This window comes from Indicator indicator, unplaced genomic scaffold, assembly GCF_027791375.1.
Source record: "Indicator indicator isolate 239-I01 unplaced genomic scaffold, UM_Iind_1.1 iindUn_scaffold_78, whole genome shotgun sequence".
NCBI classification, from domain to species: Eukaryota; Metazoa; Chordata; class Aves; order Piciformes; family Indicatoridae; genus Indicator; species Indicator indicator.
The window spans coordinates 193,119-206,475 of NW_026539204.1; the positions used below are offsets into that span (position 1 = coordinate 193,119).

The window sequence follows — 13,357 nt, forward strand, 5'->3', positions numbered from 1 at the left end:
GAGGAGTTTGAGCCCTGGGACAGCCGTGCTGGGGAGCTCTGTCTGTCTGTCTGTCTGTGTCTCTGCGCTCCAGGCTGCCCTCCAGGAGCGGTCCGGAACCGCCTGGCCAGGCAGCCAAAGCCCTTCCCGGGCCCCTCAGCAGCTCCTCTCCTTTTGCCTCCTGCCCAAAGCAGCCCCATCGAGGGTCTCTGTTATGCATTTGGCGGGGGGTGGGGGGGAGCAGGTACAGGGTGGGATCCTTCTTGGGGCTGCCCTTCCCCCTCCCCAGAAGCTTTTGCCTCCTGTCCAGCTCCAGCCTCATGGCAGCCAAGGGCACGCAGCCTCCCCTGCAGCCCAGCGCTTGCCGGGGGCTGGGTGAGTGACTCCGGAGAGACTCAGGAGGGTGGGGAGGGAGCAAGGAGCCCTCCGTGCCCGCAGGGGTCGACCCAGCACAGCCTCCTGCAGCTGCTCGGGGGACACTGAAACGTCCCAGCTGGAGAGCAGGGAAACTGGGGCGGAGGAACTGGCCTGAGGAAGGCTTCCATAGTTTGAGGGAGGTGTGGTGGCTTCAGGCCCTTCTGGTGCTCCTGGCAGTGCCCTCCCTCGGTTCGGAGGGGTTGAGGCTTCCTGTGCTGCACCCCTGCAGCTCCAGCTGAGCCTTAACCCTCCTCCTGCTGCCCCCTCCCGCCGCCCTCACTGGGACCAAGCACTTGGGGCTGGCCCTGTGCCCCGGTGCCGTCGTCCCTGGCTGTGGGGGCACAGGGGAGGGGCAGGGGCTGGTTCCATGTCCACAACGGGAGGGGACTTGGGACAAGTTAGCAGCTGGCACCAACCCTGGCAGCAGCTCTCCCTGGGCACACAAGGGCTAATCCCGGGAGGAACGAAGCCTTACCCCTGCTGGGTGCTCGCAGTTGATGTCCCCTCCCCTCCCTCCATGTCCCTTCCAGTCCTGCACCACTTTGTCCCGGAGTGGGGTTGCAGCTCGCACACGAAACGGAGCTGTAGGAGGGAGCCAGCAGGGACTCAGCATCGGCGGAAGTCCTGCTGCTTCCTGCTGCTTTTTATGTTCCAAGGAGGCTTCGCTCCTTCCCCAGCTCCATCTCCAGGACTTGGCACCGCAGCCAGGTGGGAACCCGCGTGGGATGGATGAGTGTGGAGGCTCTGTCCCTGGGCAGGTTGAGGCTGGGGAGGCCACAAGCTCCACCCCTGTGAAGGACTGAGAGAATTGACTCAAATCCTCCATTTATGGCCTGAAATTGTGCCAGGGGAGGTTCAGGTTGGCCATGAGGAACAATTCTGCCCCGCAGGAGTGGTCAGGGACTGGCACAGGCTGCCCAGGGAGGTGGTGGAGTCCCCATTGCTGAACCATGTGGCCACGGCAGTCGGGGCCATGGTTTGGTGCCCATGGTGGGGTTGGGTTGATCTTCTTGGGAGGTCTTCTCCCATCCAAACCATTCATTGAGCACTCATTCAGCAGTGCCACGAAGCGTTTCTGCCTCTTGTTCAGCTCCAGCTGGCACCACCGCTGGTGCCAGGCTGGCTGCCACACCTCGCCGTGCCACAGCCGCTGTCCATGGTGCTGCCGCAGGGGCCGGGCACGGCCGCGCTGCCCACTCTGGTGCCCGGCTCTGCGCCCCCTCCAGCGGTTCCTTTGGGTCTCCCCAGTGTGAATCCAAAGCTTCTCCACACTTTGGGGTTGTGGTTTGGGGTTTTTTTTTCTGCCCTTCTCCCCCACCCCGCCCCAGCCTCTTCTGGCCCTCTCCTGGTGACCTCTCGCTGTATTTAAAGAGAAAATATTTAAGTGTAAAAATAAAAGAAATGCTCCGAGTCGGACTGAGTGAGGGCAGAGCCGCCCGGGGGAGTGCCCCCGAGAGAGGATCTCCAATTCCTCCACAAATGACGAGGGCAGGGGGTGGAGAAAAGGCTTCCAGGAGAGGGCAGGGGTTAGGGAAGGACAGGAGGAGAGCTGCGGGAGAGGAATCTCTTGAAGGTCAAAAAAGGCAACAGCAGAATCCTGCCCTGGGGAGGAGCAAACCCTGCAGCAGTGCAGGTGAGGAGGGAGCTGCCCAGGAGGTTCCATCCGAGCAGGAGGAGAAAGTTGTTTGGTGTGAGGGTGCTGGGGCCTGGAGCAGGCTGCCCAGAGAGGTTGTGGAGTTTCCTTCTCTGGAGAGCTTCCAACCCCCCTTGGGCATTGTGCCCCTGGGCAAGCTGCTGGGGGTGCCCTGCTGGGGCGGGGGGGGTGTTGGCATTGGGGGAGCTCCAGAGGTCCCTTCCAGCCTCACCCTGCTGGGATTCTTCTCCAAGGTGAGGGAGGAGCTCAAGGCTGCTCTGGTGCAGGGCTTGAGGATTTCTGCCCCTTCCTACCCAAATAATGCTTAAAAAAAAAAAAAAATACCTTTGCCAGGGGCTTGCAGGAGGCGCTGGAGGTGGCACCTGGGGCCCCCAGAGCCCAGCAGGCAGGGAGGGTCCCCCCCAGAGCCAGGCAGCCATGGACTTGCTTTAGTCTTTATTAATAAACACCAAGTTGGTTTGAACTCCCTCAGCCCCTGGGCATCTCCTGCAGTGCCAGGGCAGGCTGGGGGGCAGGCTGGGGGGCAGGCTGGGGGGCAGGCCTGGTTCTACCCCCTCAGCACAGCTGCCACCTACCCCCTGAGGCTGCCATCACCGAGCAGGCAGCACAGGGGCAGAAGCTGCCCAAGGCTGCCCACAGCCCCACAGATGGCATCAGGGCCTCTCCAGCCATGCTCATGCCAGCCCTGGAGCCCTCCCTCCAGCAGCCAGGGGGAGGCAGCTGCCCCCCAAGGCTATGGGTAAGGGGTGAGGTGGATTTGGGGTCTGGTCTGAACCCCTGAGGGAGATCTTTAAGACTAAAGAAAGTAAAGAAAGAGGGCAGGACCCTGCCTGGGCAGAGGGCACCAAACCCCAGCTGAAGGGAGCCCAGGGCAGGGTGCCCAGGCAGCAGGGGCCCTCATCCTCCCCTCCCACAGCCCAGGTGGCACCACTGGAGAAGCTGTGACAGCAAAGCCACCCTCTGCCCAATGCCACCAGCACTGCCAGCTCCCACAGCACAAAGGGGAAGAGAAGAGCTGGCACTGGCCCTGGCACTGGGCCCAGCAGCATTGGGGCCCCTCTGGCCGGCCCAGGGCTGTGGTTTCACATCACCAGGGGTGGTTCCTGTGGCACCAGGCTGGCAATTGCCATGCTGCTGGCTGGGCTCAGTCCTTGGCCTGGCCATAGTTGAGGGACAGCAGCACCATGCTGTTGGCCAGCAGGGAGGCTTCCGAGGCTGCAAGGACAGCAGAGAGGAGTCAGAGTGGCACTGCCAGGGCCCCACTGCTCCCAGTGTGCTCCCCCACAGCTGCCAGGGTGGCACCAGAGCCCCTGGGGCTCCCCCTTGCCCCTGCCCCTCTCTCTGGGGGCTCCTTGCCCTGCTCTGGCTTCCCTCTTGCCTTGCTACAGGGCTCCAGCCTGCCACCAGCAGGTCCCTGCCCAGGGCACACCGGGCACAGGCTGTCCCTGGCACAGGCTGCCCCTTGCTTGGTGTGCTGCAGGCACCTCCCTGGAGAGCCAGCAGCCTCCACCCTGGCCTCCAGGAGAAGACCCCAGGGGTTGGTGGAGCAGCCCAGAGCAGCTCAGGAGGCTGCCAGGCCCCTCCTGTCCCCCCTCCAGTCCCCCCCTCAGCCCCCAGGGACCTTCCAGCTTGCAGGAGAGCCTCAGCCACTGCTCCAGCCATGCCCTGCACTCTGCCATGCCCAGGTGAGTCGAGTTCAGGCCACGGAGGTAGCAAGCCTGTGGAGCACAAGAGGGCAGGGATGGGCACTGTGGGGCATCAAGCCAGGGAGGACCCTGCCCCGTGGTGCCCCAGCCGATGGTGGGGCTGGAGGAACCCTGCCAGGGCCCGGCAGGGGGCAGGGGGCAGCAGGCTGCTCACCCCTCTCAGCTCCTGCTCAGAGAGCTGTGCCAGCCCCAGCTGCAGCAGAGCTCTGTCCAGCTGCTGGATCTCCAGGACGTGGCTCCGCAGGCGCCGCCGCAGCAGGACCCCAGGCAGGAGGGGGGTGAGGAACAGGACCTGGCTCAGGGCTCTCTGAGAGGGGCAGCAGGGAGGGGGCTGAGCCCTGGGCAGCCTGGGATCAGCCAAAGCCTCTCCTGCCCCAGACAGCTCCCTGGCTTGTTCTCCTTTTTAATTACCTGGCCCAGTTCTGCTGCCCACACCGAAACCTGGCCCTGGGCACACCCAGCTCAGCCTCCTGCCCTGTCCTGGCATGGCACAGGTGGGGCAGGAAGGACAAACAGCCTCCTGCTGGGGCTGCTCTCATGGCCTCACAGAGTGCCCTAGGCTGGAGGGACCTTCACAGCTCATCTAGGGGACAGCCCCAGCTGGGTGCTCAGAACCCAGACAGCCTCAGCTGGGCTGGTGCCAGGCCTGGGGCAGCTCCCACCCGGGCCAGGCTCTCCCCACCCTCAGTGTCAAACATTCCTCCTTTCTCTCCAGCCTGAATCTCCCTCTTCCAGTTCAAACCATCCCCTCTTGTCCTGTCCCCCCAGGCCCTGCTCAGAAGTCCCTCCCCAGCTTTGCTCTCAGCCCCTTGGAGCCCTGCAAGGCCACCAGAAGGTCTCCCTGGAGCCTTCTCCAGGCTGAACTGCCCCAACCCTCCCAGCCTGGCAGAGGCCTTCCAGCCCTCCCAGCACTGCTGTGGCCTCCTCTGGCCCTGCTCCAGCAGCTCCAGGTCTCTGCTGAGGGCTCCAGAGGTGCTCCCAGCACTGCAGGGGAGGTCTCAGCAGAGGCAGAATCCTCTCCCTGCCCCTGCTGGGGACCAGCCCAGGACAGGGCTGGCAGCAGCCTGGCTTTAGGTCACCACCCCCTGCCTGGTGCCCATCTCAGTGACTGGCACCTCAGTGCTCTTCACCAAGAGCTCTCTCAGCTGCCAGCAGGAGGGCAGCCCTCAACTCACCACATGGGACACCTGCAGCTGGTTCAGACCCAGTGGAGATCCTGAGAACAGAGCCCTGAGGGCATACAGCTCTGCCACACATGGCTGGCAGCCTTCCTGCACCTGGCACAAGCACAGAAGGGACCTCAAAGACCACCCATTGCCAAGCCCCTGCCAGGGCCAGGGGCACCTCCCATCAGCCCAGCTTGTTCAAGGTCCATGCAGCCCTGGGAGTGCACTGCCAGGGGCAGGGCTGGGTGGGGGCAGCGTGGGCAGTGCCAGCTGTGGCAGGGCCATACCTGAGCACAGAGCTGCTGCAGGCGGCCCTGGAGCTGTGGCTCAGGCAGGGAGCTGGCAGCCAGTGCCAGGCTGGACACCACCAGGGGGTAGCTGCGCCTGCGGCTGGCATCGTTGGCATCCAGGAACTGCAGCTGCTGGGCAGGGGTCCAGAAGTGTCTGGTCAGGAGCTGCCTGGGGAAGAGATACCTGGGGAGGGGCAGCAGAGGAGGGGCAGTCAGGGAGGGAGGGAAAGCAGGAGCCAGGGCAAGCAAAGTGCCTGCTGCTGGCCAGGGCACCAGCAGGGTCCTCACCCCCGCCAGGAGCTGGGCAGCTTGCCCCTGCACAGGGAGCCAGGAGCTGGGGAGGGCTCTGAGGGGCACAGAGCCCAACCCTGAGCCAGCACTGCCAGGGCACCACCAGGCCATGGCCCTCAGCACCACAGCTCCAGGGCTTTGGAACACCTCCAGGCATGAGGACTCCACCACTTCCTGGGCAGCCTGGGCCAGGCCCTGACCACTCTGCAGGGCAGAAATTGTTCCTCATGGCCAACCTGAACCTGCCCTGGGGCACCCTGAGGCCATCTCCTCTTGTCCTGGCCCTTGGCCCAAGAGCCCAACCCCCCCCTGGCTCCAGCCTCCTCTCAGGCACTTGCAGGGAGCCAGAAGGTCTCCCCTCAGCCTCCTCTCCCCCAGCCTCAACCCCCCCAGCTCCCTGCACCCTGCCCTCACTCATCCCTAGGGCACAAAAGCCAAGGAGCAGAACTGAAAAATCCTTTAAGCCAGCTGGGACTGAGCTCTGGAACCAGCAGAGCTGGCAGGAACAGGGCCAGCTGAGGCAGCATGGGCACAGCTGGGTGGGAGCTGAGTTACTGCCCCATGGATTGGGAAAGGCTGGCAGGGGGCAGCGGGCAGGGGGCAGGGGGTGTTCCCCATGCCAGAGAGAGGTGGAGCAGGGAGGGAGCCTGCAGCTGTGACCCCAAACCCAGCCCAGCTCCAGGACATTCAGAATCTGCTCTGCTGGGACCCCTCCTCCAACCCTGCCTCCAGGCCTGGTGTCCCCAGCACAAGAAGGACTCAGGGCTGCTGGAGAGGGTCCAGAGGAGGCCACAAAGATGATCCCAGGGCTGGAGCAGTTCTGCCATGAGGACAGGCTGAGGGAGCCTGGAGAGGAGAAGACTCCAGGGGGACCTTATTGCTGCTTCCTGTACCTGAAGGGATCCTGCAGGAAGGCTGCAGAGAGACTTTTGCTGAAGGTGTCTGAGACAGGCCAAGGAGGAATGGTTTGGAGCTGAGGCAGAGCAGGGTTGGAGTGGAGCTGAGGAAGTTCTGCAGCAGGAGGGTGCTGAGGCTCTGGCACAGGCTGCCCAGGGGGGCTGTGGATGTCCCTCCCTGGGAGTGTTGAAGGTCTTGGGCAGAGGCTCCGTGCCCATGGCAGGAGGCTGGGGGGGGGTGGGGGGGTGGAAATGAGCTTGAGGTGCCCCCCGGGCCGGGCCGCGGCCGTACTCACATCAGCAGCAGCAGCAGGAAGTTGGCGAAGGGAGGGATGGCGATGAGCGCGGCGGGCGTGGCCTTCAGCACGTCCCTCCGGAACTGCCCCGGGGACAGCAGAGGGTCAGCGCCGGGCCCCCGCCCCCACGGCCCCCGCCCAGCCTCCCCTACCCCCGCCCCAGCTTCCAGACCCCGCACTCAGCCTCTCCCACCCCACGCAGCCACTCGGAGCTCCTTCTGCCAGAGCCCTTGGGGACCTCACCCACGGAGCCAGGCTGGCCAGGTGCCCTCTGACCCCCCGGCAGATCACCTCCCACCCAGCCTGGTGCCACCTGCAAGCCGAGGGAGCCTCCAGCCCCACTCCAGCTCCCTGCTGTGGCAGTGGGGCCGGGAAGGAACCACTCAGACCCCAGAAGGTAAAACCACAGCCTGGTCCTCCCCCACCCTCAGGCCACCTCAGATGGAAGCTGACAGCTTCCAAGCCCTCTGCCCAGGCTCTGCAGCCCCCTGCAGCCCCAGGCCCAGCCCCTGCAGGCAGGGAGGGCAGAGCTGCCCCCGCAGGGCTCCGTACCTGCCGCAGCCGCTCCTGCTCGCGGTAGGGCAGCTGCTTGGTGCTGAGCTGCTGCTGGGACATCCTGGATTTGATCCTTCTGACCTCCATGGTTTCCAGGAAGAGAGCCTGGACTCCTGCCAGAGCAAGAGCAGCCTCAGGACTCCATTCCCAGAAAAACATCCCTGGCCCAGCTCTCCTGGAGCCCCTTCAGCTACTGGGAGCTGCTCTAAGGTCCCCCTGGAGCCTTCTCTTCCCCAGGCTCCACAGCCCCAACTCTCCCAGCCTGGCCCCACAGGGGAGGTTCTGCAGCCTCTCAGCCTCTTGCTGGCCTCCTCTGGCCCCTCTGCAGCAGCTCCAGGTCCTTCCTGTGCTCAGCCCCAGAGCTGAGGCAGTGCTGCAGGTGAGGTCAGAGCAGAGCAGAGCAGAGGGCAGAATCCCCTCCCTGTGCTGCTCTCTGCCTTCTGCTGCTGCAGCCCAGCTCAGCCTTGGCCTCTGGGCTGCCCCTGCCCATTGCTGGCTCCTGGGCACTGTGCCCCCAACTCACCCCCCCAAGGCCTTCTCCTGCAGCCTGCTCCCAGCCCCCTCCTCACCCAGCCTGGCTCTGTGCTGCCACTGCCCTGACCCAGCTGCAGGAACCTTGCCCTTGGCCTTGCTCAGCTTCCTCAGCTTGGCTTGGGGCCACCTCTGCAGCCTGCCCAGGACCCTCTGGATGGATCCTTCCCTCCAGCATCCCAACCCCCCCCACAGCTTGGTGCCAGCTACAAACCATGGCACCAGCACAGGGCTCCAACAGCTCTGGTCCCATCACCAACCCCTGAGGGTCTTTTCCCCCTCCTCAGGACCCACCTTTGGTGAAGGTGGCATAGAGCAGGTAGAACCTGGGGAAGGTCCTCTCCAGGAACCTCTCATACCTCCCGTTCAGTCGCTTCACTTTTGAGGCCACAGCAGCCAGCAGGGACCTGGAGCCAGTTTTGGTGGAGAGACAGCAGCCAGGAAACCTGCAGCAACACCCCCAGACACACTGCTTCTGTCAGGAAAAGGCTCTGAGGTGAGGCCTGGAGAGAGGCAGGAGGATGCCCAAAGCCCCCAGAGAGGGCACAGGATGCTGTGACCCCACCCATGCCCACACACACGGTTTGAGGCCATGGACAGGGTTGGGAGGGGGCCAGAATGGGAGGCAGGGCCTGGGTGGGGGCTGTGCTTGGCCATGGGGGAGTTTAAGATGACAGAGGACAGGGGCAAGCTACTGGGAAGGGAGCACACCTGGTGCTGAGGGGGTGTGGGGAACTCTGGGTGGCACATGGGACTCCATTTTGAGAGGGATCGGGGGGACACTAGGGAGCAGGTAGGGGCTATGGGTAGCACCAGGAGGTGCTCCAGTGGGGTTTCATAAGGACTGGAAGGCAGAAAACTGAGGGGTCAGGGGGTGGCCTGAAGGTCCCCTGAAGGGTCAAAGAGGGCTCTGATAGGGTCTTCACGCTCCCTCGGGAGGGGTCAGGGGATGTTGGGGGCCCCAGCGGATCCTGGTGGTGTCATCGCGGGTCCCGGAGGGCCCCAGACCATAGGAAGTGCCCTACAAGGCACGGGTCCCGGGGGGCAAGAAGGGGAGTGTTCGTCTCCAGCAGAGATCTGAGGATCCCCGGTGAGGGTCGAGTGGGTCCCCGAGGTGCCCTGGGAGAGGGTTGCAGGGGGCTGGCGGGAGGTCCCAGGAGGTGCCGCTGGGCAGGCCGTGAGCCGAGCAGGGGCCGCTAGGTAGGGCGGGACGGAGAGGTGGGATGGAGGGGCGTCACGGTGGGCGCCGGGAGCGATGGCTGATAGCGGGGCATGGGTGGCGGTGCCCTCACCTCGGTATCCCCCGGGCAGGGCTGAGGCCGGCGGCGAGGCCAGGCCCGAGGCCGAGGCGCCAGAACCGCCCCCCACAGCCAGCCCTGGCCAGCGCCATCTTGGCCGGGCACGGCCCTGGGCGAAAGGCACGACGGGAGCAGCGCGAGCTGAGCGGCTGATTGGCTAAGGCGCCAGCCCCACGTGATAGCAGCCGGAAGTGGCTGTCATGTGACCGCGGGCGGAAGTGCCCTGGCGAAGCTGCTTCTGCTCTGGGCTGAGTGCTCCCGGGCCCGCGTCTGGCACTCCCTGGGCCGTGGGGCAGGTCCTACCATGGTCCATTGCCGGTGGTCTGGGCCTGGCACTCTCCGGAGCTGAGCACCCATGGCCCGTTAATGGTGGCCTGGAACTCCCCGGAGCTTGCGGCTGCACTCCTTATGGCTCATTACTGGTGGCCTGGGCCCGCGGCTGGGACTGCGCATCGTCCAGAGCTCAGGGCCGCACCTCCGTACTCCTTGAACCCTGTTAGCGGTGTTGTGGGGCAGGGCAATTCTAACACCCTCCGAGCCCAACCCACCCCCTTCTCTTTCTCTGGCCCTTCGAGCCCCGGCCCTGGGGCTAAAACCCTTTCCCTGGCCCTGTGAACGCCGAGTGCCCAGCGCCAAGCAGGAGGGAAGGCCAAATGCCCCCCATAGGATCCCAGTAAGAGACAATGCAGCCGGAGAGAGGCCTTGGTCCCTCCCAGAGCTCCGTGGTCCCTGCCCTGGGTGGCTCCCCCTGCTCTGCCCCCGCTTCCCTGGCCTCTAGCCAGCTCCGGCTGCCGGAGCTGCACAGGGCACCTGGATGTGTCCATCCCTCCCACGGGGTGGCCGAACCAGTTCCGCGGCTGCCCTGCGTGGTTTCGCCGCGCTTGTGTTTGCTCTCACTTCTGAGTGCCGTAAGAAACGGCACCGAGGTCCTGTTAGGAAACACAAACTGCAACTCTCTCTGCCCACGAGCTCCTCCCACCCCACCGCCTTCCTCCCTAACCTCGGGCGCTGCCCCTTCCCAGGTCTCTCTCTTCCCTGAATCCATGGGGGATGCTATTGTCAGCCAATCCCTCGCTGCTCTCCAGATCCCCACGCTCGCCACGCTGTCTTGGGGAGCAGAAGTGCGTGGTGCTGGGCACGGATGCCCATGTGGCGCTGGGCACGCACGCCTGCGTCTTTGCCCTGCTGTGTGCTGAGCCTGGAGCTCATTCAGCTCTTGCTTATCAGAAGGCAGCAGCGGAGCCCCTTTGGAAAAGCAGCGAGCCCGACAAAGCCGGGGGGTTATCGGCGCGCCCTGGCGGGGCTCGGCCCGGCAGGGATCACTGATAATGGATCACATTGATCCGGGCTGGTAAGGGATCGCCTCTTATCAGCGCTGCACGTAGGGCGGCTGGAAAATGCCCTGTAAGGTGCCAGTTTGGGTTCTAATCTGTCCAACAGCTCCGGTGGAGCAGAGTCCAGGTCGTCTCCTGCCCTCATCATGCAGCTGATGCTCGCCCCAGTGGCCTTTACCGGAGCCTCCTGGCTCGATAAGCTGTGACCCACAGCTGCCGCTCACCACGGGGCTGAGGCTCCACATCAAAGCGGCTCCTGTCCCATTGACCCCCCATTAACAACCCCCTGCACCCCCACCCCCAACCTCCTTTATACCCTTTAATAAATAATAAAAGGACCGCGGGAAATGCAGCTTTGAACCGGCCCTGAGCTCCCTCCCCGCAGGGGACTCTGCACCAGCGGCTTGGGTGGAGGAGGGAGGGAGGGGAGCTGGTGGGGAAGGGTGGGGACACCTCTTATATAGGGAGAGGAACGCTGGGGTGCCTGCTCCCAGAAAGCACCAAGGAGAGGGAGAGGAGGAGGAGGGAAACCAACAGCAACCATGCCCAAGAGATACAGCCTGGAGCAGAGCCCCCCTGGCTGCGAGCTGAGTGAGTACCACAGACCCCTGGCTGGGTGAGCTCAGCAGCCCTGCAGGGTGAGCTTCCCCATGGCAGGCAGCAGCCTCATCCCAGAATCCCAACAATACATCAGCCTTGTCCCCAAACCCCCCAAATCTATCACTCTCATCCCTAAATTCCCCCAAATCCACCAGCCTCATCCAAAAATGCTAAATATCCATCACATTCATTCCCAAAATACCAAAATTTCATCACCTTCATCCCAAAATACCTCCAAAAATCTCCCAAGTCCACCACTCTCATCCCTAAATTCCAAATATCACCTTCATCCCAAAATACTCCCCAAATCCCCAGAACTCATCACCCAAACCCCCCACATCCATCACTCTCATCCCTAAATTCCCCAAACCCACCACTCTCACCCCAAAATACTACAAATCCATCACCCTCATCCCCCAAAACTCCCAAACTCCCTCACCCTCATCCCAAACCAACAAAACTCCACCACCCTCCTCCCTAAACTCCAAAACTCTTCTACCCTCATCCCAAAATCCCCAAATCTCCTGCCCTTATCCCCAAATCCACTCCACACATCCCAAGTATCCCAGAATTTAGGGAACAATCTCAGTTTTCCAGTTCCAGACCCAAACCCCTTGGACCCTCCCCTGTAAGCTGCCACTGGCATTCCCCTGCTGAGCTTTGGGTTTCTTCTCCCTCCCCAGTGCCCACCCCAGCCAAGTCTCCATCTCCTGGATGTCTCCTCTTATTTTTCCAGCATTTGGGAATTTCAGCAACACCTGGGGGGTTGTTTGGGGGTTGAAACCTTTGCCTTTGGGGAAAGCAGGGAGCTGCCCCCCCCTCCCAGGCTGGCGTGGGGCCTGAAGGGGGTCAGGGAGTGCCACTCCATCAGCCCAGGCCCCCCTGGCACTGTGCCCTCAGCTCAGAGCCAGCCCCAGGTCCCAAAAGAGCTCTCTTGAACCTACCAAGATGTGAAAAGCTCAGGGTGGTGGTGACAAGGACATGGAGCTGGCAGAGGTCTTGTGCAAGCAGAGAGCAATTAACTGAGGTCACCAATTAAGCCTTCTGGGAGGGAAAGCAGGAGAGGGTAGGAGGTGACCTGCTAGACAAGGACCTTGGAGTGTCCTGGTGGACAATCACTTCTCCATGGGACAGCAATCACTGGTTTGGGTTGGAAAGGACCTCCAAAGGTCACCCAGATCAAGCCCCCTGCAGTCAGCAGGGACACCTCCAACTCAGCAGGTTGCTCAGAGCCTTGTCCAGCCTCACCTTGAGTATCTCCAGGGAAGGGACATCAAGCACCTCCCTGGGCATCCTGTTCCATGGCCAAGAAGGGTCTCCTGGAGGGCATTAAGAAGGCCAGCAGGGCAAGGGAGGTTCTACTGCCCCTCTGTTCTGCCCCAGGGAGGCCACAGCTGGAGCATTGTGTCCAGTTCTGGGCTCCCCAATTGCAGAGGGACAGGGAGGTGCTGGAGAGGGTCCAGAGGAGGCTGGGAAGCTGCTGAGGGGCCTGGAGCAGCTCTGTGAGGAGCAAAGGCTGAGAGCCCTGGGGCTGAGAGCCTGGAAAAGAGCAGCCCCAGAGGGGAGCTGAGCAATGCTGATCAATATCTAAAGAGTGGAGGTCATGAGGCTGGGGCCAGACTCTGCTGAGTGGTGCCCAGGGAGAGGCCAAGGGGCAAAGATTGGAACCCAGGAGGTTCCAGCTGAGGAGAAAGTTGTTTAGTGTGAGGGTGCTGGAGGTCTGGAGCAGGCTGCCCAGAGAGGTTGTGGAGTCTCCTGTGGAGAGCTTCCAACCCCCAGATGTGTTCCTGTGTGCCCTGCCCTGGCAGGGGCTTGCTCTGGATGCTCTCCACAGGTCCCTTCCACCCACCCCCCATGTTGGGATTTGCTTAAAAAATACTCTCTGAAGCTTTCAAGGCAATGTGCAGGGTGAGAGGAATTCTGTGCAGGAGCAGCATTTCTCTCTGGAGCAGGAGAAAAAGCCAATTCCAGGCTCTTCTCCCCCAAAACTGGGCTGCTTTGTGCTGCACTCAACAATCATTAACACAGAGCTGAGCCTGCAGCTGTTTGCTGGCAGCCAGAAATCTACAAATTTGGGTTTATTTGGCATAGGAAGCACTGCAGAGAGCTTGGCAGAGCAGGCTGGCTCCTGCTGTGCCTCTGGCATTGTTTGGGTTGGAAAAGGCCTCCAAGGTCATCCAGTGACCCTCAACCCAACCCCAGCATGGGCACCAAACCACGGACCCAGGTGCCATGGCCGCAGGGTGGTGAAGACCTCCAGGGACTCCATCACCTTCCTGGGCAGGCAAAGTGCCTGCTGCTGGCCAGGGCACCAGCAGGGTCCTCATCTCACCCTTAGGAGCTG

At 62.9% G+C, this 13,357-nt stretch overlaps 1 protein-coding gene across 1 annotated transcript; it reads right to left on the reverse strand.

Moving 5' to 3' along the window:
• Nucleotides 1-3,060: 3,060 nt before the first annotated feature.
• LETMD1 (LETM1 domain containing 1) lies at nt 3,061-9,436 on the reverse strand. The gene is made up of 11 exons (XM_054398686.1): nt 9,383-9,436; nt 8,853-9,236; nt 8,708-8,802; nt 8,076-8,227; nt 7,248-7,363; nt 6,696-6,778; nt 5,210-5,396; nt 4,932-5,033; nt 3,911-4,063; nt 3,672-3,768; nt 3,061-3,265 (listed from the first exon to the last, which is right to left on the reverse strand). Exons 1-11 carry the CDS (start codon nt 9,434-9,436, stop codon nt 3,195-3,197), a joined length of 1,494 nt encoding a protein of 497 aa, XP_054254661.1. The 3' UTR covers nt 3,061-3,194.
• Between the last annotated feature and the right edge of the window lie 3,921 nt (nt 9,437-13,357).

Coding starts and splice junctions, on each gene's coding strand:
- LETMD1 (XM_054398686.1), bottom strand. CDS start 9,436: ATGGGTGCTCAGCTCCGGAGAGTGCCAGGCCCAGACCACCGGCAATGG. Junction 8,228..8,707: donor CTGACCCCTCCCGAGGGAGC/GTGAAGACCCTA, acceptor GTGTTGCTGCAG/GTTTCCTGGCTGCTGTCTCT. Junction 4,064..4,931: donor AGCTGCAGGTGTCCCATGTG/GTGAGTTGAGGG, acceptor TGCCCCTCTCAG/AGAGCCCTGAGCCAGGTCCT.